General features: G+C 35.4%; 3 protein-coding genes across 7 annotated transcripts in view; 1 reads left to right on the top strand and 2 right to left on the bottom strand.

Moving 5' to 3' along the window:
* LOC111616567 (ES1 protein homolog, mitochondrial-like) overlaps positions 1-4329 on the top strand; it is a 41959-nt gene extending 37630 nt beyond the window's left edge. The window contains exons 7-9 of one of the 2 annotated variants that reach the window (XR_002755275.1): positions 843-928; positions 1005-1306; positions 1375-4329. Coding sequence is in view for 1 of the 2 variants with exons in the window: in XM_023357969.1 (XP_023213737.1) it covers positions 843-928; positions 1005-1139 (221 nt within the window). In the remaining variant the exon portion in view is untranslated. Of the gene's footprint in view, positions 1-842; positions 929-1004 lie in introns of both variants that reach the window. The other variant, XM_023357969.1, reaches the window with a different exon arrangement.
* Positions 4330-4408: 79 nt separating this feature from the next.
* Positions 4409-11162, bottom strand: LOC111616533 (cell wall protein DAN4-like). The gene is made up of 2 exons (XM_023357942.1): positions 9567-11162; positions 4409-6141 (listed from the first exon to the last, which is right to left on the bottom strand). The coding sequence occupies exons 1-2, from the start codon at positions 9643-9645 to the stop codon at positions 4436-4438; spliced, it is 1785 nt and encodes a 594-aa protein (XP_023213710.1). The 5' UTR covers positions 9646-11162; the 3' UTR covers positions 4409-4435.
* A 139-nt stretch (positions 11163-11301) lies between these two features.
* The window catches only part of LOC111616502, a 122832-nt gene continuing 108661 nt past the window's right edge, over positions 11302-25472 (bottom strand). For all 4 annotated transcript variants that reach the window (XM_023357909.1, XM_023357925.1, XM_023357931.1 and 1 more), the window contains exons 9-20: positions 23615-23718; positions 19594-19848; positions 19074-19527; positions 18149-19004; positions 17903-18081; positions 17754-17828; positions 17533-17685; positions 12167-12404; positions 11992-12098; positions 11850-11922; positions 11698-11779; positions 11302-11627 (exon numbers count right to left, since the gene is read on the bottom strand). In XM_023357909.1, coding sequence (XP_023213677.1) covers positions 11495-11627; positions 11698-11779; positions 11850-11922; positions 11992-12098; positions 12167-12404; positions 17533-17685; positions 17754-17828; positions 17903-18081; positions 18149-19004; positions 19074-19527; positions 19594-19848; positions 23615-23718 — 2709 coding nt within the window. In that variant the 3' untranslated portion in view covers positions 11302-11494. The remainder of the gene's footprint in view (positions 11628-11697; positions 11780-11849; positions 11923-11991; positions 12099-12166; positions 12405-17532; positions 17686-17753; positions 17829-17902; positions 18082-18148; positions 19005-19073; positions 19528-19593; positions 19849-23614; positions 23719-25472) is intronic.

The following is a 25472-nucleotide window of genomic DNA, read 5'->3' as shown; positions in this document are numbered from 1 at the left end:
ACTTCTCATTTTATTAAATGTATTCCATTGATACCTGGGTGTTTGTGTTTATTATCACTGGTGTGATAAGTCCTTATTCCTACCTCACATTAGTAGGTTTTTAATTACAGTAATTTAATTAAACCAAGGGCAAAAACCAATTTATTTATATTAACTTGCTATAATATAGTTCATTTTCCTACCGTGTAGTAAAAGAGCAAAACTTGCAAATTTTTGAGATAATTTTTTTAAAATTATTATTTTGTTATAATAATAATATGAACGTAGCTGTTTAAAGTTTAGAATGTTATTGTTCTTAAAGTGTTCCATGAGTCACTAAAACTTGTTTGTGAATGTTGACTGAGTTATCCCATACATTACATACAAACATCCTAAATTCACTGGAATGGAGAAAACAAGTCAATGAATTCAATCCATTTTGTTTATCACTTAGTTCTATCTATTAATAATCAAATATTGTGTACTTTACTGACAAAAAAAAATGGCAAGGTAATTCCATAATCTTCCCTGTAGTTTTTTTCTTTCTGGCTTTATATATCTACTAGCTTTAAAAAGTAAACAACATTAAACTAAAAGGAAAGTATGACTATTTATTCTGAAACATTCATTATATCAATTATAGCGATATTATTTTTCATATCAAGTAAAATACAAAAAGTCAAAAATTACATTGAGATACACTTAACTATCCATGCATTCAACCATGATGCATAATAAATAGTATTTTATAACAATCTTAGAGAACTTAAAACTGTGTTAAGAGATTTTTAGATCTCTGTTTTTTTTTATATGATTTATTTTCTAAAATCAATTTAATTATTAATATGCAATTTAAATTTTAGATGACGGTTCTGGAAAATGGCCCTATTGCGGAGCTGTCGAAGCCGTGAAATCATGGGGTGCTATACATCATAATACCAATGTTGATATATCCTTTTAATAATGATAATTTATCTTTTCAATATTATTATTTTAATTGTTATGTTGCTTTAACTTTTCATTACGGTGTCATTGTCGACAAGAATAACTTGGTGGTCACCACTCCTGCCTTTATGTATGATACGCCGAATTTCCACGAGATTTATGATGGAGTTGGCAAAATGATTCTAGCACTTCTTCATTTGTTAGGAAGCAAATAAATGCAGAAAAATTGGAATATTTTGACAAAAGACTTTACACGAGATATAGTATATGTAATATTTACAAAAATTGAATTTTTCAACAAAAATTAGGCCAAAAAATAATTACAACAATAAAAATTATCATAATAAGCCCTTGTTCCTATTTTAAAAGTCTTTTGTTATGGGTAAGTTAATTTCTTAATGATATATTTAATAAGAATGTGTTTCAAAGCATCCTTTTTTTTTGTCACAGTATATGATGATTTATGATTGAAAATTTCATCTCTCTTTTATGAAGGTTTGCAAACCTCAATTATGTTTTCTGTGGTGTTCATTTGTATGAAATTACTTGAAACAGTTTTTGATTATTAAAAGTTATTTTTGCTTATTCAGTTTTAATTATAGATGAATTTTCAATTATTGGATAACTGATATATCAATTATTTTTGTAATCATTTCTTGGAATTAATAAGCAAACAAATTAGTATGTATTTAAATTCAATTATTGATGAATTAATAGTAATATTTATCATAATATAAATATATTGTGTATGCTTTTAAGAATATTTTTTTTAAACATTTTAAAAGACATTTCTAAACATTGAAGGACTATGGAAAACTTCTTTAAAGATTTATTGTGTTTCTATCAATTAAAAAATTATAAAGTTTTCATTCCTTTGATACTTGCTATTGAAAAATATAATAATCTACTTTATTCTATTTTTATGTTATATATATATATATATATTATTAAGAACTACTGTGTTCTGTTAATAGGAGAAAAAACAAACAGTTCTAGTTATGCTCACTTCCTGTTTAGTATCTTCTATCATTGCTGTTTTGCAATGTTTGATCTCTAAACAATTAACCGTAGCCCATTGGAAAGTTTTTATTCTAACTTAGAAGTAATTTTTTTACCTTTATCCTAGTCTATAGAGTTCTTTGTACTGTTGAAGAACCTATAGAAATTACTGTATTCGCATACAATAAACACATCGGTTACAACAGGCTGCAAGTGTGTTTGACTCATTTCAGTAGCAATAGTTAAAGGTGTTGCCTCAAAGTTGATTAAGACCTTTAAATGTGAAAGCAGCTTGAATGCACTCATCATTTTATAAGGAGGGAAACAGCAAAAGGAACCTACTTACCTATTATAATGAAGTCCTTGTCCTCCTAGTGTCAACTGTGTATTTTTGAGTATTTGCTTAATTTTTTGGAAGATTTAAATCTTTGTATAAATTAGCACAGCACTACAGGATTCTTTGGCATATCATGAAAGGCTAAACATTGATTTCTATTGGAGATAGCAGAGCATTGAGGAAATAAATCATACAAACACTATGAAAACTCCAGAAAAATTTTAATCAAAAATATTTTCAAACCAGTTTAATGGTTCAGCTTCAGTTGCTTACTACTATGTTTGAATAAAGGACTGAATTCTTAAGATATTTGTATGATTTGTTTTGTATAACTTTCCAATTATGTGTGGTTATTGATTGAGAGCATTGAGATATAAATATACCATCCAATTGTTGTGTATTATCTTTTTTGTATAGTATAGGCAGATGTACTATCAAAAAGTATATTAAATGTGTTGTGTCTTTGGATTTCTAAGTTTAAGCAACAGTTCTCACACAGCTTAATAAAATATAAAATCATGTCCAAGTTAACACTATTTTAATTTACTATTAAAATTATTAAGTAATGTATTAACTCATGTTTCTAATTTCATATATTGTTTTACTGAATATTAAATAAGCATGATATAAAGCAATTTGTTATAGCTGATGTGTTTATTGTAAATGGTTACAGCAACTTATACAGGTTCTTTCACAGTACATAGAACTCTATAGAGTAGGCTAAAAGTAAAGTTAGAAAAATTATTTCCCAACAAGCTGTAGGTACAGTACTTGTTTAGAGATCATACACACCATAAAATGTGATGAAATAGCAATGATAGAATAGAAGAAAACAGGAAGTCAAGCATACCTAGAACACAACCTAGCAATGAAATCTGCAACTGTTTCTTTTTCTTCCTATTAATTTACACAAGACCAAAACATTATCATTTTACAAATTCAGATACAATAACTCTTGTATGTGACAGAGTAATGAGTCAAAACTTTTCAGCTGTTCATTTAAAATATAGCACTTTTTAAATAATGTATTTTACATGCACGTAAAATACATTTATTTGCCAATTATAATGAACTGGAAGAACTTTAGAGCTGAAAACTATTAATATATTGATCATGCGTTAAAGCATAACATCACTCTACAGTTGCTTTTTAATCAGCATCAAACAGTTTTGAATATAAAATGCACTTCTCTGATTTGACAATATGCAAATATAGGCCACAGGTTTCCATTTCTATTCAATTTCAGTTTTGAATATTTGTCCCTGCAAAAGAAAGATTTATACAAGATAAACAATTTTTTCCCTTAACCTCTTCTATTTATATCTAGAAAGCTAATTTAAAACTTTTTGCATATATTAAGTGAATTGTTAAAAGAAGTCAGTTTTCCTTCAAGCTGCAATATTATTATTATCTAAAAATTGCTTTTTGTTGTGTTACAAGACTTTATTTTATCTAGTATTGTTGTTTTATTATTTGCAATATTTTGAAACATATTTCATTAAATTATGTTTTCAGAATACTACTTTTAGCATTAAGTTCATCATTATGTAATAGATCTGTAAATATTTTAAATTCTTTTTTAAAATCAATAGACGCTTATTTCAAAGTATGTTATATAACAGTTGAAAAACTGTAGATTTATTTTCTCAAATTCCATTTTTAGAGAAATACAACCTGTTTGTTACAGGTAACAGTTTTTTTTTTTCTATTCAAAAAACTAAAAGTTGTTTTATCAGATTAGATTTACCAGAAATAGTATATTAATATTGTTATAACACATAAAATGCAATAAAATTTAATTTTTATCTGTATTTTCATCCTAAGATAATATGAAAGGAAACTAGTTACAGAAACAGTGTAAATCCAGTACAAATACAGGTATGTGGTATTGTGCTGCTTATTCATTCATCCTTGTATTTTGTTATATTTTTGGAAACTTTTAAACCAATGTATGACAACTGGAAGAACTTTGAGACAATTTTGTAAGCCAACAAATAACAGATGCCTTGCAGTTAAGTGCAATACATAATTGTAATAAATAGATTTAATAAAAACACTAATATATTAAAGCTTTAATAAATTTTAAAAACTTTTACATACTGATCTGTAATTGTCCAACTCAAATCTGTACTTAACATTTCAGAACTTACAATTTCTTTTTCAAATTGCAGAAAATCATGCCATTGCGAGCAGATCGGCTGTAGTCGGTATCAGCTGTGAGCTTCCAAATCTCAACCCTCTGTTTGAAGGTAAGATCCTGACCGGTCTTCTTTCAGACAGTGCATTGAATAATCGAAACTGAAACGGACCAAAGTCATACTGGGCTTCGTCTTCCTGGTATCCATGATTGTTATAGGGTTCTGGATTAGCACGGTGGTAGCGGAGATTGTTTTCGGATCCTTCTTCTTCTTTATATATACCTCCTTTTACGACTTCAAAATTTCCACTTCCCAATACTCCGTAATCTTTTTCTCTAGCTTCGGAAGCATGATAATACTGTCCCGGTCGGTCTTCAGAGTAGCCTCCGTAACCACCACGATCCTCTGATGAATCACCGTCCGAATTGAATGCGGGGAAGGGGTTGAAGAAAGTTATGTCGGTGAGCGGGAGAAATTCTGTTTCGGATGTTTTCATATCGGAATCTGATGTCGACATCCTTCTGTCGGCAGTAGTTTCATCTGCTACATAAGTATAATTTGTTATGTGATAATTAGAATGTCTGAGATTTTTGAGAGATCCTGCAACAGTTTTCTTTGATTCGTGGCTTGTTTGTGTTTGACTTTTATCAGATGGATTAGTTTTCTTAGTTGCTTTCCTAGTTAATTTTTCCCCTTGGAAATCTTCTATTAATACATAAGTTTTTGGAGATGGTGTTGAGAAGGTATTGTCAGAATTATCTACACTGACAGAAATTGAAGTTTGTGTCTCTTCACTCACTTTTGAATCGTCATTACTTCCTCTGTAGACAGGTCGAAGTACATCAGATATATTGGGATTTAATGCAGAGAAAATTATGTATCCAGGATCTCTCATTTTAATTTTACTTTCTTCCTGCGGTTTCAGTCTTTTTGGTTCAAAAGAATAAGTTCTAGTTTCTGAATTGTCTGAACTGCTAACACTGTAAGTGGATATAGAATATTGGACACTCGTGTGATTTTTACTTTTAGTAGTATGCGGTCGTTTCGTAGTTAGATTTGGCTGCACAAATGACGTCGTATTGGCTATTTCCAGTATCGTTTCCATTGCAGTGTGGTTTGCTTCCAAATGCACAATATTAGTTTCATTCATTAAGGATGTCTGATTGTCACTAGTGTCATTTGAAAGCTGAACTGGTTCTAAAACAGATGATGACAAGTCAGGATCAGAAAGAGTCAAATTATCCTTTTGAGACATGATAATAGCAGTAGTATTGAAAGTATTTGGAGTTGGAGGCAATGAGGATGTACTTCTGACTGTAGTTGTAGGGGAAGGTGTTGTTGTAGTTGTAGTAGTAGTAGTGGTAGTAGTAGTAGTGGTAGTGGTGGTGGTATTGGTATTGGTACTGTTACTAGTACTAGCGGTGGTGTTAATAGAAGGTGATGATCCACCACCAGCAGGGACAATCATCATCATCCTATTTGAAAACTGACGAGTCAGAAATCTAGAAAATAAATCTTGAAAGTTTTTTGATTTCACCGATGGGAAATTATCCGAATTTTGATAAAAGATGATGATGCTCTGCCCTTTTGTCATATCTGGAGTCTTGCTTTCTTTTTTCGGAGACAATGGTGTAGTAGTTCTTCCCTTCAGAAGTGGTGACAAGATGGATGATAATTTGGACGGGTTGACCGTGGCGGGATTCTTTCCTCGCGGGAGACTATAATAAATAACTCGTCTTCGTTCTGCAAAATCAAACAGCATACTGTTAGCATTAGATTATTTACTATGGTCTTACCATAGTCTGTACTGTTGTGTTACTACAAGCCTGTCACTGTTTTCTGACGTAATTGGGCATTAGTAAATTACTTGGTCAAAAAGAAACCGGAATTATTTTCTTAAAAATAAAGCATTTATGTTGGGAAAACAGAATTTGGCAGGTATGTAGGAACATTGTTTATTAATATTTTGCATACGTTAGCAGCACAGATAAGCTACTCCAGAAAATAATGTACACCAGTGTAAGCCCATTCAAGGAAGAACAGTGTTCAGTCATTGAATTTCTGACATTAGAGAAAGTTAAATCCAGCGTAGATTAGTAGCTGTTAAGACAAGAATACATTGTCAACTTGAAATGGGCCATGGGATTTTGTGCAGGATGAAAATCGGTACCAGACAACATGCGTAATGGCAAACCGACACTAAAATTGCCACAGCAAATACCTTGATCCAGTCCATCGCCGCCAACGAAGTTTCCAACCGTCCAGAGATTAGTCATGCTTAACTAAAGAAATCAGACGATGACCCACGAGAGAGGATCACGGAATGGGTTTGCAAGCAGTCAAATTGTTTTTATGAAAAGGGAATAAGAAATCCCGTGAAGTGGTGGGATACTTGCCTAAACCAATGAGGGAAATATTTTGAAAAATACTAAATTATGTGCTTAAAAAAATTCCGATTTCTTTTTGACTGAACCAAGTACTATTAATATTTATGAACACTTGACACAAGGGTCTCAGTGACAGAGAATGAGTGACAAAGGAAATCAACCCAACCCAATGGCTTTTATAAGAGTAAATATGATCTAACAGAAGAAACGAGAAAGTGGTTAGAGAGGATTGCAAAGACAAGGAATAAATGGTATAGACCAGTGTTTCTCAACCTCTAACGAATCGTCACCCCGTTCAATAAAACTGTTACGTAATACCGCCCCTTCACTACAAAATTCCGACACCGAGGGCCAAGGCTAATGCCAAATTCGTACTGCATCGAATAAAATATCTAATTATTCTTAATATAATGTTTTACTATATTGCCCAGAAAATTGTTTTTTGCCCCCAAAATATAAATTGTTACCAATTGCCCCCTCAACATGGAAAAACGCCCGCACGGGGGCAATATTGCCCCGTTGAGAAACACTGGTATAGACACACGACAGTGATGATGGAAGAGAGGCTATGGAGAGAGTATTTAAATTGAAGATGGGGAGATAAATGACAAAAACATGCCTTAGTGAAAATGACTGGATTGGGCGGGGTGTGGAAGAAAGAAGAATAAACTGGTGTAGTGTTCAGGAAGAGAAATAGTGGATTGACTGAAACATGCAAGCCAGGTCAGCAGAGCCATCTGAAAACTACAAATGAAGATCATAAACACAATACAGATTCTCAGATTCAACTGCAGCTACATCTTACATTTTTAAGGCAAAATCTAATTGTTACAATTAAATGTATGATAAATATAACAGTAGCTTATATCTCGAATAGTTTATTAACGTTTACTATTTTTAGATACACTGCTAAGAATTTTTTTTCTGCAAGGAAGTTTACAACCATAATTTAACTATCAAATTGTCTTACGTGATGATGGAATCAGGAAGGAAAAGGCAAAACTTTTACAGTAATTATTATATATTATGTTATAAACTAAAAATTACAAATGAAGAGAACAAGTTTTTAGTCGGAGTAACATTTTAATTTTAATGCTGGGAGCATGGAAACGGCCTGATTTCGGTTCACTTAGGTCTGTGGAGGACGTCGCGCACAAATCTTCGTCCAGCCCCCTCTCTCTATATTAAAAATTTTGTATTATTTGGTGAGTCGATTATTTATACTTTATTCATAACAAAGGACAGACGTTCGTGTATATATTTTAACTGTAAATATACAAAACTTTCCTGGTGTTCCACATAAGAAAACGAACTATTTTCCTCTGTTTGAGAATTACTCCCCGGGCATAATTCCATCTTCCTACCGTTAATTATCCCATTAGAACCTATATAACTTTATAATTCGGCAGGATCTGACGGAACTAATCGAGAGAAGTACCGGTTTCCCAACCGGATCATTTATAAATTATGCCAAATTTTAACCAGTGTAACCGGATAGCCGGACATCGTTTCCGGTTAACCCGCGTAACTACTAACCGAAATTAATAGTTGTCCGGTTAACGTCTTAACTCGATGATCGACTCGTAACGTTTTTACGTCTTATTTCTCCCTTCATTGATTTCAGAAACAATACGGTCCCGGATTAAGTTCGTTCATCCTGACCTCCTGACCTTTAACCATTTAAAAAAAGATAGTTTTAAAATAGAGATGGCAATGACATTCCCCCGCTTATGAGCATGCATACCGCTTGTTACTTCTCTAACCATTAATTAAATTTTAAGCTACATTAACTACACAAATGTAGCTCTTAATATTTGTGAATAATTAAATATGAAAATTTCCCTCCGGTTACTCATTTTTCCCTATAAGGTTCATTGATCGCTAGGGTTTTTTTCCCTATAGACACCCCCGAAAGTTAACTTTCTACGCGCGTTTATAAATATACTAAACACGAAACAGGGACAAAATCGGAATGACCTCATCTGCCTTATTTTTCCAGATTTATGTAAATTTGTCCGTAAGCCCAAGGAAAAATGGCTTTCGTCTTACGTAAGGCAGGAAAATTCGTCACGCGTGTTAAGAAACTTTAGAGAAAGTTATTGTCTAAATCGTCGTCGTGTTTATCCAAAACAACCCGTTCGTCTACGTAACATAAACAAATACAAAAAGAAACACACAATCCAATAAAATAATTAGAATTGTTACACGCAAGAACGCACTCAGATCGAACTCGTTCGTGCTACCTAGCGCCGATTCTTCGGTTACCCCGATAACACCGACGATCTGATAATTCGTTATCCCCGTAGATTTATCAATTCAGAACTCGCAGATCGTAAAAATACTAGATTAGGGGGTGGGGTGCGTGACGTTACGTTACCAAAATTAATACCTAATCGTGTCCACCACACAATGGGTCTATTTTCGAACGTTTGTAGAACAATAACCTGGACAGAACGGCGGCGAAGACATTTGTGCGAAAATTAAATTTCGTATCGAACGTCGTAACATCGACGGTAACGTTACGAACGAGATAGGGAAGACGTCCCAGTTAAGAAAATCTCACTTTCTGTACTACTTTCGATGCCTCATTTACCTCGCTAGAGCGAGGAAATCGTCCAAGCGCGTCTCTTTAGAAGGGCATATTTATTCAATTGCTTTAAAAATGTCCGGATGACCCCCGAGTAAAATTTTGGCAGAGATCCTTGAGCGCTAGGTCACGTGTTTAGATGGGTCAAAATGCCGCAGAGGCCGGCTAGGAAGAGGGATGAGGAATTCACTTACCTGAAGGAAAGGAGGAGGGGAGATCGAGTAACGATGCCACAGTTAAGAAAAGTAAACAGTAATTTCCGCAGTTTGCCATTTTCGATGCGGCGTCGACAAGTAAAAATCCTACGAAATCCTCAAGGATCGTCCCGCAGACGCATTCAGAATGTCGTTGTCTCGTGTTCGATGCCGCACAAAAGATTGCGCGAGACTTTTCCTCGGCTCCTCTCGGCCGGAAAAAATCCAACCCCTTAGCCGCTCGGCGCGGCGCGACGGCGTCGATTGGCGGAGACGAAACGAAACGCGTCGCTCGCCGGGGGGCAGAAACCTGCAGCAACAGAAAAAAAAAATCCTCGTGAGAACGTTTCGTGTATCGCTTCTTCCGGGTCCGCTACGTTCCCTGGCGCTTTTAGAAGTTCCGATTCTATTTAACGCTTTCTTGAGCGAAAAACGTGATAAGTTTGCCGGAAAGTCCGTGCCCCTCACTTATTTAGAAATTATGACGTCGTCCTACTTTAACCCCGTACGAGTCTGTTGACGTTTGTAACCGACGCATCGAGTCGTTTCTGCGGGAATTTCAAATGCCCGATTGTCCGCGCCTTTACCGGATTTGCCCCTTAGCACTTAAGAGTTTGAAAATCCCCAAGGCGTAATTCGTTGGCGCAAGGAAACACTTTCTATAAAAATGTTGGCTTTTTGTCGCGATTTTCTTGAGGGAAAATTCCCTATTACTCCCGGAATCTCCTCGTTCGCATACATAATTTATTCGCGCAATGGAATTCTTTAACAATACGTTTTCCGTCGCAAGTTCGTTTCGGATTTTCGCCACCTAACGGGAAATTCCCTATTTCTACCCTAATTTCCCCCGTCCGAAAAAGTATCCGCCCACTACGAGCGTTTTCTTCATCCGCGAGAGAACCGTGGCGCGTAAAACGGGGACTCCTCCGACCCACTTGGCTTCTGTAACATAATAGGCAAGAAATGCCCACGGGCGGTACTTGAGAAAACAACGGTATTGTCTCCGTTTTCCTCGTTAACAACACCCCAATAACTTTAATTATTAAAGCGGACAGAACTATGCTAATTCGTTTGATCTTGTAGAAAAAAATGCCGATCTAGAACTAAAGTTCTTCGATCCACGCGCGTCCCATTTCCTCGTACGATGACGTAAAAGGCCGGGGGAGACCTGGAAAAGACGCGTTTGTGTGGATTTCTCGGCATGCGCGCGTTTGTCTACTTTGTTTAATTAGTGGAGGCAGTAATTACGCGCGGATTTAGGCGGCAATTTCGGAGTATCGCGTGACGTTTCGAATTTATTTTAGAATCCGATAAATGCAAATAGACCGTATCAGTAAACGGCAAAAGGGAACAAACCCCGAGGGCGTGTCTTTGTCGCGCTAGCGGAACGCTACGACTTTTCCTACGAATTACGGTTGGAAACGTCGAAGTTTTTTCCTGGCAGAATGGCGTGAGAAATGCATTTTTTTTTAACTCGGACGAAAAATTGCCCGGCGTTATCGGAAGTTATTTTTTCTACCAATCCGACTTGTAAAAAACGCCACGTCGCTCCAAAAATTCCTTCGACGATTATTCTAGCGAACGAAACGCGTGCAACCGACTAGAACTCGTCTCGAATTTTTTACGAAAGTAAAAAAAATCATTACGTTTTAGTGGGAATTTTTTAGAATTACAAAAGATGCCAGCGAAGACGAACAACAGAATTGCTCCCCTAAGAGGCAGAGAGAGAGAGAGGTTTTTTTAACTTCAACTGATACATATCAGTCTGCTTTTATTCTCTTGCCGTAATAAAATGCGAATAAACGATAGATAACAAAGGACAGAATCAACAGTTTACTGGATACGTCTTCGTCGTGATGGCGGTTCCCGTCCGATGGGATGCGGTCGAGAGAAAGATATAGATAGATCGGTAACGTCCGCGACGGCGTTCAACACTTTTGGTTCTGGGAAGAGGCGTTGGGTCCCGACGACGCGTACTGAGACTTCTTCTTCAGAACTATGTCCTTGAGGTTGACGTTGACCTTCTCCTTGCGGGCCAGCGGCTTGGAATTGAAGCAGAACCTGAAACACCCGCGAAAGTTAGTGGGGGCGGCGGTGAGGCCGGGAGAAAGAGAGAAAGACGAGAAGTGACCTTTTAAACGCCTCCAGTTCCTTCTCCAGTTCGTCCAGTTCCCCGTTTTCCAAATCGATGTCTTTAGGCAGGAAGACGTCGTCTGAAAACGGTGGGGAGGGGGTGAGTAGAGGGGCGCAGAGAGAGAGAGAAGGTGGCCGGGCGGTACTTACCCAGGGAGGTGGCGTCGTCTAGGCAGTTCTTCTTCTTCTTGTTCTTTTTGCTCCTGGCGGAAGGTTTCGGGCTCTAAAAAAGAGAAAGGCGGCGATTGTAAAAGGAAATCTCCCGGACGGCCGCGGCCTGTCCTGCGTTTACCTGACTGTCGGGCGCGGCGTTCTTCTTGTTGTCTTTGGCGGCGGAGTCGGTCCCCTGGGGAGGCGCCGTCGACCTGCCGCTTCCGGAGTCGGTGGTCTCCGGGATGCCTGCGATTCGGGAGAAGAGTCGGTTAGGACGCCGGGAGGAGTCGCGGGCCCCGAATCCCACCTCTCACCTTTAGTGGCCGCGTCGGTTCCGTTGTGGTCTTGGCCGCAGCATTGGTTCTTCTGCGCGGAGACTCCGTTGAGAAATTGGTCCGGATCGGGCGCAAAAGCCGTCTTCTTTCCGCAGACGTCTCCGCACTGGGCCTCCGGGCACCGGTATTTTGATTTTTGGTAGGAATCCGAAGACTGATAAATCTCTTCGCTTCGCAGGCTGCAGTTTTCTAACTGCTTGACGATCTTCTCTTCCGCCTGAAACGTTAGGCAATCTCTTCTATTAACGTTTATTCCAAACCGCGTGGGCCGTCGCCACCCAAATATTTCTTAACTTTTTCTCTTTGCTCGGACGGTAAACTAAATAAAATCATAGAAAACGATAATCGACGGCACTCCACTTAGCTCCTTCGCTGCCCCACCCGAACGGAAGGAGACTGGCAATAAATTATGCCGGTTTCTTTTTTAAAAATAGCGGCCCAAACTTTCAAAATCAATTTGAAAAAGTGGCGAGTTTTATAATAAAATAAAATTAATATTTACTACTTTTTGCATCCTTACTATTTTCCACACCACGTTTGTACCTGGTGTGGTGTGGAGATTAACTATACCCAATGCGCCTCCCGGCGAGAATATACGTTGTCCCGTGCCAGCGGTGACAAAGGCCACGAAATCGCGCGAGTCGGACTAAGCGGCCGCCGCAGACGGAAAGTAGGCGCTCCCTTCCATCCATCTCGGATTCGGCGGGTGAAAATTTTCCGGCCCACCGTCCCGGATGCTCGCGCGCATCGAAATATTTATGCCACTTATTTTGTCTACCGGCTGCGATTTTTAATTTAAATCTTGTCGATAAAAAAACACGCTAGCGGTGGTAGCATGGAGCTTAGAAAAAACGCAACGGCCGTGGTCGATTTTCGACACATTTGTAGAGGGGTAGAGGAACCTGGTCGCGAGTGATGCGGCCAGACGGCGGAAAGAAAATCGCGTCCGAAGGCATCGAGTTGCGCCGGGCTTAAAGGCCGATCGTAACCTCTGGTTACGCACGCCATCTTAATCGGATAGCGTTAAAAATTTAATGCTTTCGTGGGAAAATCTTTCTCCGAAAATTGTCGTAAAAGAGTAGCGGCAACAAACGGTCTTTGCGTTGAGGCCGTGACGCACTAGGCGACTTTCGTGGAAGAAATGTCGCCGGGCGACGGAAAAACCCGTTTCTCGGGCAGTGGGAGTCAAATCGTTTGAACTTTTCGGAGACAAAAGGCGGGACCCGACACATTGGAAACGGAAAAGAAGAAAATGGCGCAAGCTTGTGGTGGTAGTAATGTTTACCTTGTTAAAGTGTTCTATCGACTATCGACTTATATCGAACTTATTAAACAGTTTTTAATGGTTTCTTGTGCCTAATTATCTGGTTAAGTAGGACAGAAAGAAGAAAAAGAATTTAAGAGAAATTATGGTGTTAAATGTGATTTTGTAGTAAAATTATTTTTGGTGACCGAGTGGGAATGCGAATAGACTAATTTAAGGAATATTCAAATATTTATGTCTTGTATAAAAGTTTTACTTTTCCTACCGTACTTTATAGTTTACTAGTGGGCGTTCTAGGCATTCCGTGACGGATGACAGATATACAAACAGTGGGATCAATGGCTTATGTAAGTAGATTGGCTACGGAAGTAATACCTACACTTTATTCTAAAGCTAATATACCTTAAATCTTATAAAGTGATAAAACCTCATTGTCCTATATTCGGATGAAAGTTTTTTTTTTTTTTTTTTAAATGCCGCAGAATTATTGTGTCCCTGGATGCAAATCCAACTATTATAAAGATCGACCATTAGTTCCTGTTTTTTGTTTCTCTGAAGACAGACAAACATTTAAGAGAGAAATCGATCGAAAGCAAACGTCGTGAAAACTTTTCACCAACAAATAACTCGGAAGTTTGTATAAATCATTTTGTGGCCAAGCGATTCCGTTTCCCGAACACTGGGAGTTCGGTCGTGGGTTCGCGCTTGGTCAGGACCTGCAGTTTTCCGGGTTTTCTCTACGTCTGAAACGCCCGAATAGGGGCCAGTTATCCTTAAAAAGACCTCCGGAAGGCATCCCCCTAGGCAGATCGCCCGAGTGTTGCCATAACTTGATAAAACAAACAAACAAATTCTGTCACCCATTTCGTTATTAGAGAAGATAAATTTCCTTGTGCTAATGGCACTTTCGTAAGTGTACCGAGGAAAAAGTTAAAGCTGCAAGAAGATGCATACCCTACAGTTTTTCAAAATCAATCCTCGTATCTTACTAAGCAGTTACATCCCAAAAGAAAGGATCCCAAAGAACGTTTAGAACAAGTTCTTGTTGGTGATGAACAGCAGTTCCAAGAGTGGAGCCAAGGGACAATATAACAGGATTTGATGAATTCCAAAAAGAAGTAATTTATAGGATTATAGAGTCTTTTATTCTAAGTATTAAAGAAAATCATATTTTACTGTTTCAGATTGACAACGATAATTGTACCGAAGCACCAAAGATAACAGTTTCCATTAAAATTTCAACATCTCTATCTGTTCAGATATTTTATTATAATGTTAAATTTTCTAGTGATCACTTGAATGGTGTCTTGGTGAAAAATGGACCAAATTTGACTGTTTGGTAAGTCGCCTTGCAGCTTTCAAGAAGGAATATCTAGATAGTAAAGAAAAACTCTCACTTATGCTTGATGGTTGACATAGACTTTAATTTCCTCTGAATATTTTGGTCCAAAATTCATACAAGAACTAAAACTTGCAATCACTACCCAGTCAAGATACTCAACAGATACTGCTTTGGGCTTCAACATTATTTTACTCATTTCCTGGGGAATATCATTTAATACGTTCAAGCAAACTGTTGACACTCCCAAATTCATCATATTTAAGATGATTAAGTAAAATGGAGAACAACACTGCTGGCATAAGTCTTTCACAGAAGAAGTATTTAAAGGAAAATGTAAACTCCTAGAGGATCATATGCATATTACTGGGTGAGATGAGTGGTAGCAATTATGTATCAGTGGAGAAAATTTTAGAATCTGAAAGGGAATTAAAACTTTGTAGTGTATTAAATATGAGATGAGCTTCACTAGGAGAATTTTCAATTAATTCATTTGTTTCGTCTTGTTCGAGTGTGAATGTCTGTTTCGCTGTAACTTTGCTAGATAATGTTTCGAGCAAATTTAATTCTGTGTTAAAATATATAAATACAATACAGGTTGAAGAAAATAGTCAAAAAGTAATGGTCTGCATTGGTGGATACGTTGCGCAGTGTTTACAATTATTCATTGAAAATGAACAAAGAAAAATGTGAGCTTTGTGTATTAGCTGTAATGACAGACAGAAACTTAATATAGAATAATGAAAAGTTTTCTTATTATTTTGATGTTCTAAATCATAGTGGCTGAAGTCCCCATCAGATTTCGTGATGGCTGTATGTATCATTGTTTTAAAGATATTCAGCATTTTAGTGAACAAAATATATGAAAAAGATTTCCTGAAATTGAACTTCCAGAGGAAACTTGTCATTCATTCATTTAGCATTGGTTCACTTTGAAATGCACTATACAGATTTTGATGTTTTTTTGCAAATGTGGAATTTCTTTAAGAACATTGGCAGTGAAATACTGTAAGACATCGAGGAACACATTTTTGAATAATTATTTCAAAGTACAAAATGAAAAGCTTGCATTGAAAGCAAAGGACAAAGTTAATCGTTAATCGTAAGACTTTCACTTTTGAGACGTAGATTGAAAGTCGGAAATGGTTCCTTTATGGTAATCGTTAATACGTTGATGTAAAATGTTACTAATATAAAATAATTTCTAATTTATTTTAAAGTTTGTTCATATAAATTAATGTACATAATGACAAAGTAAAGTGAATGAAATTTCCTTTTTCCTAATTTATATCTAAAGTTGTATATTTATAAAATTATAAATTTCAATAAAAATTTAATTTGATTGGATTGATACTACTGTTGCTATTGGAATTTTGAAGTACGAAATAAACTTACAAAATACTATTTAAAGTCATTAGCATGTGTTTATAATTTTCTTGAGGAAAGAAAAATATTCATTAAATTTGGCTTTTTTTTAAAGTACTTGATTTTTTTCTATTAGTTTTTATATAATATTACATCACTTCATAGCAATTTTACTATTTGTATAATTAATTATTAGTAATTATACAAACAGATATTACAAATAATTATATGTAACTGAAATGTAATATGGTTATCTAATGTGATTTAGTTTGATTTCAATTGTTAATTCCATCCACCACGAGTGGCAGCCATCTTGAACGCTAGTGCCAAGTCCAGTAATATAAGTCCTGCAGAAAGTCTCTCATTGCTCACTGTAACCAATGAGCGCGCACAGATTTATCACGTGAGTACAACCCTTGTTTATAATACAAAAATAAACGACCAGCAATGAGTTGCTCAACTTTCCCATCAACATTTAAAATTTTGGTGGTATCATCTGTTATTGTATTTTATTAAAAAAACTTTTTATATTTATATTTTTAACTATTATAAAATGGCAAAAAGCTTAATTTTGAGAGTAGGGATGAGTTTTATAAAAAGCCAAAAATGCTAATAATGAGTAAAATCTTCATTAAGTACAACCCTGTACACATGACCCTCCATTATCTCCCCACCCCTCTGACCTTTAAACCACCAAAATTTAATTGCATCAATCCCCTAATAAATAAACTTTCCTGCAAAATTTCAGAAAATTTTGACAAAAAGCACAGGAGTTATTAAGTTTCAAAGAGGATGAACAAAATCATGTCCCCACACATAAACATCCATACATACAGAAATTATCCCAAATTCTTTTGCATTTCTTGACATTTCAAGGTGTCCTAAGTCCAAAAATGTAAAAATCTTGGTCATTTTTTTGACTAATTGCAATACTTTCCCTCTGTTATATATAACAGCCAGGAAAGTAAAATGGAGGACAGTTGCTTGTCAATGGTTGATAGGATACAATGTTTAATTTCATAGCATGGTTATACCATAAATTGGTTTTATGATTGAATTATTAACTCAATCATAAAAACCAATTTATGGTATAACCACACTATTAAATAACAACACAATGAGGTACTCAAAGATACATGCTTTTGCACTGATAGTGAAAATTTTTGATTACCAGGTAAGATATGTCGATTGTATGACTCCAGCAACTTGTCTCCTTGTAAGTCTGGACATCTCCGAACATCAACATGTTTTTGTTGCTCGGAGACATGTCTCTGGGGTGAGAAATTGCCTAGTGTGTCACAGCCTTTAGAATCCTATTTAATTCTTCTATTAATGCATGGTTTGGAACTTTGAACAAATATCAATTTTTAAACTTACTTTCTTCTTCTTTTTTTGTCGTTTCGAAGCTTTTGATTTATTGGGAGAATTATTATTTCCATTGATGAAGTTTAACAGTTCTTCCAGTGCCCTGTTGTCCACTGCAGGTTCTATTGTGTCTTGAGATTTTGTCGTGGGTCCACCTGTTTCTGCCTGAGTTATAATTACAGGTAAGCATGCCTCCTCAGAAATAAATTTCTTAGTATAAAAGTATTACTTACTTTTCTCTTGCTCAACCTTAATCTTAACCTTTCTCTCATTTCTGGATAATTTTTACTGACTGGAGCCACAGCCGGCTGCAAAAAACAAAGACCTTTTACTGACTGAAGAATAAGAATTCCCCTCTCAGATTATGGTGGTTGGATCTTACAACTCCGTGGCCAAACACTTCACAGTAACAGCAGTCACAGACGCGGCTCTCGCGTTGGTTTGACGTGGACGTTGAAGAGCTCTGCTCGGAACAGGAGTCGTCCACACTCTCCTCTCCCTCCGCCACGTGACTCTCACATTCAGTGTCTTCGCAGTATGGCGTTGAAACCGGCTGATTATCTGCAAGGGATGCATTATCGATCAGTTTCTTGGTTAGAACTGAATCCTACCCTTTGAAATACTTTACCATTTTGATTATCTTTGCCGTGTAGTTCGGAAGACCGGGTGGGTGGAACGTTGGATATGGAATTAGTTGACGCGTGGACCCGTTCCTTGTCGGACGTTTGTGACCGGTTCTTTCCAGACTGCGTACCCGCATTACCCGAAGAGTGCAGATCACCATTGATGTTCTGGTTGCGAGCGGAGCGGAGAGTGTCTGGCACATGGCAGTGCCTTTTGGCTCCAGAAGAACCGACGGGACCATGACAGTATGGACTCGTGCAGGCATTGGATGGCATAGAAGATAAGTGAGTTTTCGTGGGACTGTGTGGAAGTGAAGGTAGACGGTCATCAGTCATTTCCGGATCGGTCTGGGCTGCTGGAGATCCATGACCCGTTGGCTTTCTTCTTCCCGTCGTGCTGATGTTGCTGACTGAAGATCGTGACAGGTGGGAATTGTGAGAACGGATAAAATGATTGTTTAATGTGGAATCTCCATACTTCTGGTAATTCGGGAAGGGTCTGGCATCTTCTGCATTGTAATCCCATTCTCCATATGTGGCAATGTATAGTTGTTCCTGCAAAACTTCTCGTTCCTCAAAATCTAGATCAACAGCACAGTGTGCATGGTGTGATAAGTTATTAGACTGGGAACCACTGGCATTGGCCTTTCCCACTTGTAAATTATACAAGTGTGGATGAATCAATGGTCGAGAATTATTTTGGGATATTTCGTTCAGATGAGTGAAGAGGGGGAAAGAAGTTCGAGAATGACTCACAGGAAGAAGGGATGACACAACCGGTCCGGCGGGTGGCACTGGCGTCTCCTTTAATTTCGCACAGGCATGACACTCACACTGTTTGACGTCTGTCGTTATCGTTCCCTTTGAAGAGGCGATAACAAGTAATTAAATTATTATTAAATTTTTAAAGCTTAATGGACTAATACTAACCTTCATGTTTACACCTATTTCTGACATCTGTTCTCTCTTTTCATCTTCCAATGGTTGCCACATCGGCTTATGATTATTGATGATAGTCATATCTTGTAAACTTAAATTATTTATCGTAGTGTTAGACAGCGAAAAAGAGTTTAAAGGAACAGAACTGTTAAAAACAGGATTTAATCCTGTCGTGGCATTTTGACCCTGACAAAAAGAATGCAAAATACATTGTTCCGTAAATCTCGTATGGTTCTCCAACAAATTTCTATCTTTACTAGAATTATGACAGCAGTGATGATGCATTGGAAGTGACACACTATATTCACTGGCACAATTTCTTCTACTAGGACTGTTATGACAGGCTGATAATTTTCCAGTAAATAATGCCTCACTGGTATGGTTTATTCCGTGCATTTCTTCTATGTCTTGTTTTAGAGAAATAGAAGAATAATACTTCTCGTTTCTAGAACACAAATTTTTATTTGGTTACCATAAAGATGAATGCTAATGACTACAAAAAATTACTTACAGTATTCCCGTGGACTGCATACATTCCCTGCATGATCCGACGTGGGTGTTTGAGACCGAAGAAATCAGCGATTTTGAAAGACTCTTTTGAATTCCACAGCTTCGCGTACTGTGGTTACACGTGAGATCCGTAACACCCAGTGACTGCGAATCTTTCTTCTCAATCATCAGAGTTATTTCGGAAGGAGTGAGGAGATTGGGTGGCACATTTTCTGTGTTATGGCATCTGTTACCGCAACATTCTTCACACGGACACCTGCATAAATAAAACGACAAATTCAAACTTCTTCAATAATTCAATTGTCATTTCTGCAATAACATGTCCCATTCAAATGCTATTAATTGGAATGAAACAACAATAATAATATCTGCTTACTTTGAAACAGACTTTATTGGTGTAAATTTCAAAAACATTCTTACAAATTGTTTCTGTTAAGTTATTTGATCACAGTATTTCCTTAATCTTGTTAAACAACTTGGTAATCAAAGAGAGATATCAGAGAGATCAATCAGATTAGATGAAAGAGAGTAATCAAAAAGAAATATGTTCAGCATATCTCTCGTTGATTACTAAGTTTTTAGATTGAAAAATTTGACAAATTTGATTACTGACAAGAGAACCCAGGAGATTGTCATCACCAATTTCAATGGAGTTTTGTGGATGTATAGTATTTACTCATACTTAAACTCACCCAAAGTCAGTACTCACTATTCAGGCATTCTTGAGAAAATCATAATTTTTTTCTAGAGTTTTTCTAGAACTATTAATACCTGTTCAGAAGCACCATTCATGTGGTCATGGTGTTATTAGTTAAGATGTTGTGTGAAGAGTGTTAATATACAGGTTCAAATCCCATATGAGAAATTTTTTTTACATTTATAATTTAATCTCATTGTTATTAAATTTGTTATGTACAATTTTTATGCCATTATTAATAATTGAATTTTAAATTTATTATTCTTTATAAAATATCAGGAAATTCAAGAATTACTTTTTCAACCATTTAAAGTTTTCAGCACAAAAATATACATGCAATAAATACTTACAATTACTGTTTCACAAAAATATGACAACATTTTGGATGATATCTATTATAAAAACAGTTAAAACATAATGGTTCAGTGCACACCATGCACAAATAATCATTGCTATTTCATTCGCACAATTCTTTACATTTTGTTTTAACAACAGAGTGGAAAACAAATTCATTAACATTTTTGAAAATATTTCTTTCATGTTATTTGAAATGCAAACAATGCATATTTTAATATGTCACAAAAAACTGGTGCACCCAATGGTTGAGAATTAGAGAGAGTATTTTAATAGCATTTTCACGATTTGCAATTTCTCTATCGGTTTTAAGGAGATAGCTACAGTGCACTAGTGCTCGTTGATGCCATGGGAATATCTATATCTCACAAACCAAATACAGTATAAGCAAAAATGTCTTGTATAAAAATTTGTCCAGGATGCTTAATGGTTTTATTTATACTTTCCATCACTGGGGTTACTGGTGAATGAAAAGAGTGAATCCTAGCTGTCAACTTTGGTCACTTCCCTTTCTACATCAAAGGACCCATCCACATGATAAACTCCAGTGGCATTCTTACCTGTCCAGTAAAACTGAATAATCCAGGCAGAAAGCATAATCTTCTTTCCTGATTAGATTAGACCTATCTAACTAATATATTATTTAGCCTACAGTATATAATATATTTTTTGCTGGAAAGACTACAGATGGTGTTGAGTTGCTTATTATAATATCTTCCTATCCTTACATATGAAATGTAACATAAATGTATTGATATGTATAATATAAAAACCTATATTATGTTAAATAATACAAAATGTGATTATAATGTTATATGTATTTTCTGAATATAAAGTGATCAAAATAAAAAAATAAATTTTTGATGACTTTAAAAACTGTACATAAATTTAATAATAATAAGATGAAATTATAAATAAAAAAATTTATCTCATACAGGATTGAATCTGCATATTAACACTCTTCATGCAATGCCATGAACGTATGAATGGCACTTCTGCATAAGTATTAATAGTTCTAGAAAAACTTTAATTGAGATTTTCTCAAGAATGTCTAAATAGTGGGTCCTGCAGCTTTGGTAGAGTTTAAGTACAAATGAATACTACATGTCCACAAAATTTCATCAAAATTGGTGATGACAACCTTCCAGGTTCCCTTTGTGAGAATATCTCTGAGATATGCTCAGTAATCAAATTTCTGAATACCAAAAATGTTCTAATGATAAAAGTTTGTGACATGTTTCAAACTGACAGTGTGAAAAGGTCAGATAATGGTGCAGAATGTTCATAATGAAGATGGAATAGATTGCTAATTGTTTGTCACTGAACCTCTCATGGCTGTTTTGCTCATTGAGTTGATGAATGATATGGCAAATCTGTTTGATCAATTTTTTCAGAGCTGAGTGAAGAATTCTTTCAAATTTCTTGTTCACATCTACATGAAATCATTCACAAAGATCTGCAATATCACAAAGTTTGTTCAGGGCAGGTGCATAAGTACCTTGCAGACAAACAGAAGAAATAATGAATGGTGACAGCATTCACATCCTTTGTTCAGTATGCCAAAAATGATGCTGAGCTTTAATACTACATTCTGACAAGTGATAAAACTTGGATTGCATTTAAACACCAAGAGACTAAGCAGCAATCAATGGAATGGAGACATACGAACTCACCAGAGACAAAAAGAAAAGCAGGTGCACTTTCTGCCAAAAAGCTCGAGTGCATCCAGTTTTTGGGACAGGAAGGATGTTTTACTCATTGAGTTCCTACCTTGTAGAGCAAAAAAACACTGAAAAGTATTGTGATGCCTGAAAAATATTATGGAGAATTATTCAAAACAAAATGATGTGATCTACTGAGACCTGGAGTGATTTTACTTCACAATAATGCATGACCACATTCCACTGACATCACATGGTAATTGTAAAAAAACTGAAATGGGAAATCTTTGAACACTCATTGTGTAGTCCTGATCTAACACCTTCTGACTTCCACCCGGTTTTACATTTGAAGTTTTCACATCATCATCAATTTAACAGTGACAAAAAACTGTAGGCAAATGTGCAAGCTGCAGTCCATAAGTTGGCAAGAGCCTGGTTTGACAAGAATTTGCAAAAGCTTATCCATACTATGACAAATATTCAAATTCAAAGGCAAACTTGTCCAAAAACATCTATAACCACATATTTTCCTATGATAATAAATTTAAGTTCTAAGAAGTAAATTTTTGTCCCTTTCTAGCCAATCAGAAGTTAATTTTTGGACATGTCTAGTAATGCGTAATTGTTGTTCATCAGTATTAATATATGTGTAGTAAAATTATTGAAAAAATATATATATAATATTACATTTCTATATTTCTATTCTATGTACTATGACATTTTTATAAAATCAAGAGCCATTACTACTAAGAAATTATTCACAGAAAATAGAAATATTTCATTATAATATTCTGTATCAATCTACTAAAATGCAGTTCTGAAAATTACATTATGCAGTATAGTTAATAATATGTGTTAAAAAAAATATGATGTACTTTTTTAAATGTTGAATTAAGTCATTATTTTTTTTGTTGGAGATTGTTGTCATTACAATAGTAAAAAATCTGTCTGTAGAATTATCAGTAACACACATGCTAATTGTACAGAGAAGAGATCAGCTCAAAGCAAGATTTCAATAATTAAATAAATGATCAAAAGATTTTCAATTCATTATTCTGGATTTATAGCATGAGCATGAATCCAGTGATAAACATGAGTGATAAACTATAAATTTAACTGCTTGTCTAGAATTATCTTAGTTTATAGTGAGGAATATTATGACTCCTTGAAAATGTAAACAATCACAATGCACTAAAATTTTAAGAGATTAAAAATGTTAACGAAGACAAGGTTCTTAAAAAAACAAGAAAGGTTTGTTTTTACATGCAAATTATATTATACCCATTTATAATAATTCTTAATTGACTTACCTATAATGATTGCATAATGAGGATTTATTAAAAATTTCCTCTTCTAAAACTTTCCAATGCGTATTGAACATGTCCCAATCTTTCCTTTTCGCCCTTACCGCCGCCTGAATCAGGAATAGTAGAGAATAATGTTTAATATTCTCATAAATTAAACTTTGAATTGTTATATATACACTGATGTGCAAAACTTAAGCAACAATTTTTTTTTGCTGTAACTTCACAAAAAATCACCTGGGAGACATGAAATTCAGAATACAGAGACAGTATTTTGTACTTAAAAAATGAAGAAAGCATACTAGCACAAAAATGAATAGAATGCATACGGTATGGAATCAAAGCCTCCTCCTTATTGTAGTCTTGCACTGCATACATTTTGCATGCTCTCACATCACCTGTGATGTCTTCTTCCTGAATATGAATCACATTTTTACTGAATTGGGTGTTCATTGTACTGATTGCAACAAGCCCTTTTCTACAATTTCATGACTATCTGCTTAAAAATTACATTGTTGCTTAAGTTTTTCACACCAGTGTATATAAATACTTGCAAAAATGAAAATAAAATAAAAATTAATTAATTATCTTTGTATAAAATTTGATTGCAAGTAGTATTAATTGGACTGCAATTTGAAAAAATTGCAAACCTATAAATTCCCACTGTCGTCCATCTGCCTGTCTGTCTGTCTGTCTTCCTTAATCTTGAGAACAGAGTTAGATAGATGAAAGCCAAGACCAGATACAGAAAGATTAGGGGCAGGAGGCCCGGATTAACTGTATACAAACTTCCAATGCAAACTGGAAGTCACATTATTTCAATTAAAAAATTTCCCTCCAAAAAGAGTTAGATAGTTGACTGGCCTGACTGTATTGCTAACAGGAAAGGTATGATGTACAGAGATAAAACACTACTAATTTGAAGTGGAGAGCATATATTTTAAATTAAATTAAAATAATGTGATTAAAAATTGCAGTCTGGCAATTTGATGATGTCACAATAAATAATTGCTCATTATATATTAAAATATAAATTGAATATGTTAAATTATGAAAGGAAAATAGAACAAATAATCACAATCACAATGAAAAATGTAAATTAATAATGTAATGTAGCAATATATTAATGTAGGATTGTACAATGTTAATTTATTTGTCTGCATTCATCATTATGGACAATTCAATGAAATTAAAACATCACTGCTGAAAATGGAACTACATAAAATTCTATTCTATTTGTTAATGAAAGACTACAGTACCTTAATGGACAATGAAATTATCCATTAAGGGTAAATCATTCATGCAAATCAGGCCAATTGGGAATAAAGCTTAACTCTTATCAAAATTACAAGCAATCTTAAATATGATTTACAGCTGATCTCCAAAATGACAGAATAGTATCTTGACCTAACCATCCAAGTCAGTAATACAGAAAATAAGAATTAAGAAATGACAATGACTTTAATATCAAAATCAAGGACAGCCTTGGCACAAAAATTATTTATACAGCAAATTTTATTTAATGTTATTTAAATTTAAGTAATTTCAAGCAATGTCAGAATATTTTTCCTCTCTTAAATAACAAATTTCATATTATTATGCTTATAGAAGAAACATAAAAAAAAATAAATGAACAAGTATTTTTTGTCCTTCCCACATCTTTGGAATCCAACGAATCAGATTAGGGATCCCCATCCATCAAATCTTCAAAAAAAGAGACCTGTTACTCACAGATAAAAATATAACAATATTTAGATGGAATAGTAATGAATTTGGTAGATGGAATATCATTGTGCACACAGTCTTCGGAGTTCTTGCCCATTGAAAGAGATGGCTAAATGCATGTCAACCCTTTGCCGTGTAG

This window comes from Centruroides sculpturatus, unplaced genomic scaffold (assembly GCF_000671375.1).
Source record: "Centruroides sculpturatus isolate CEXI.00-Female unplaced genomic scaffold, Cexi_2.0 scaffold55, whole genome shotgun sequence".
Classification (NCBI taxonomy): Eukaryota; Metazoa; Arthropoda; class Arachnida; order Scorpiones; family Buthidae; genus Centruroides; species Centruroides sculpturatus.
This window is presented reverse-complemented; position numbering and strand designations above follow the sequence as displayed.

Excerpts from the sequence above, each read along its gene's own strand:
- LOC111616533 (XM_023357942.1), bottom strand. The coding sequence starts at position 9,645 with ATGGCAAACTGCGGAAATTACTGTTTACTTTTCTTAACTGTGGCATCG. Across the intron at positions 6,142-9,566 it reads CCCCTCCTCCTTTCCTTCAG|AACGAAGACGAGTTATTTAT; the intron begins GTAAGTGAATTC and ends TTGATTTTGCAG.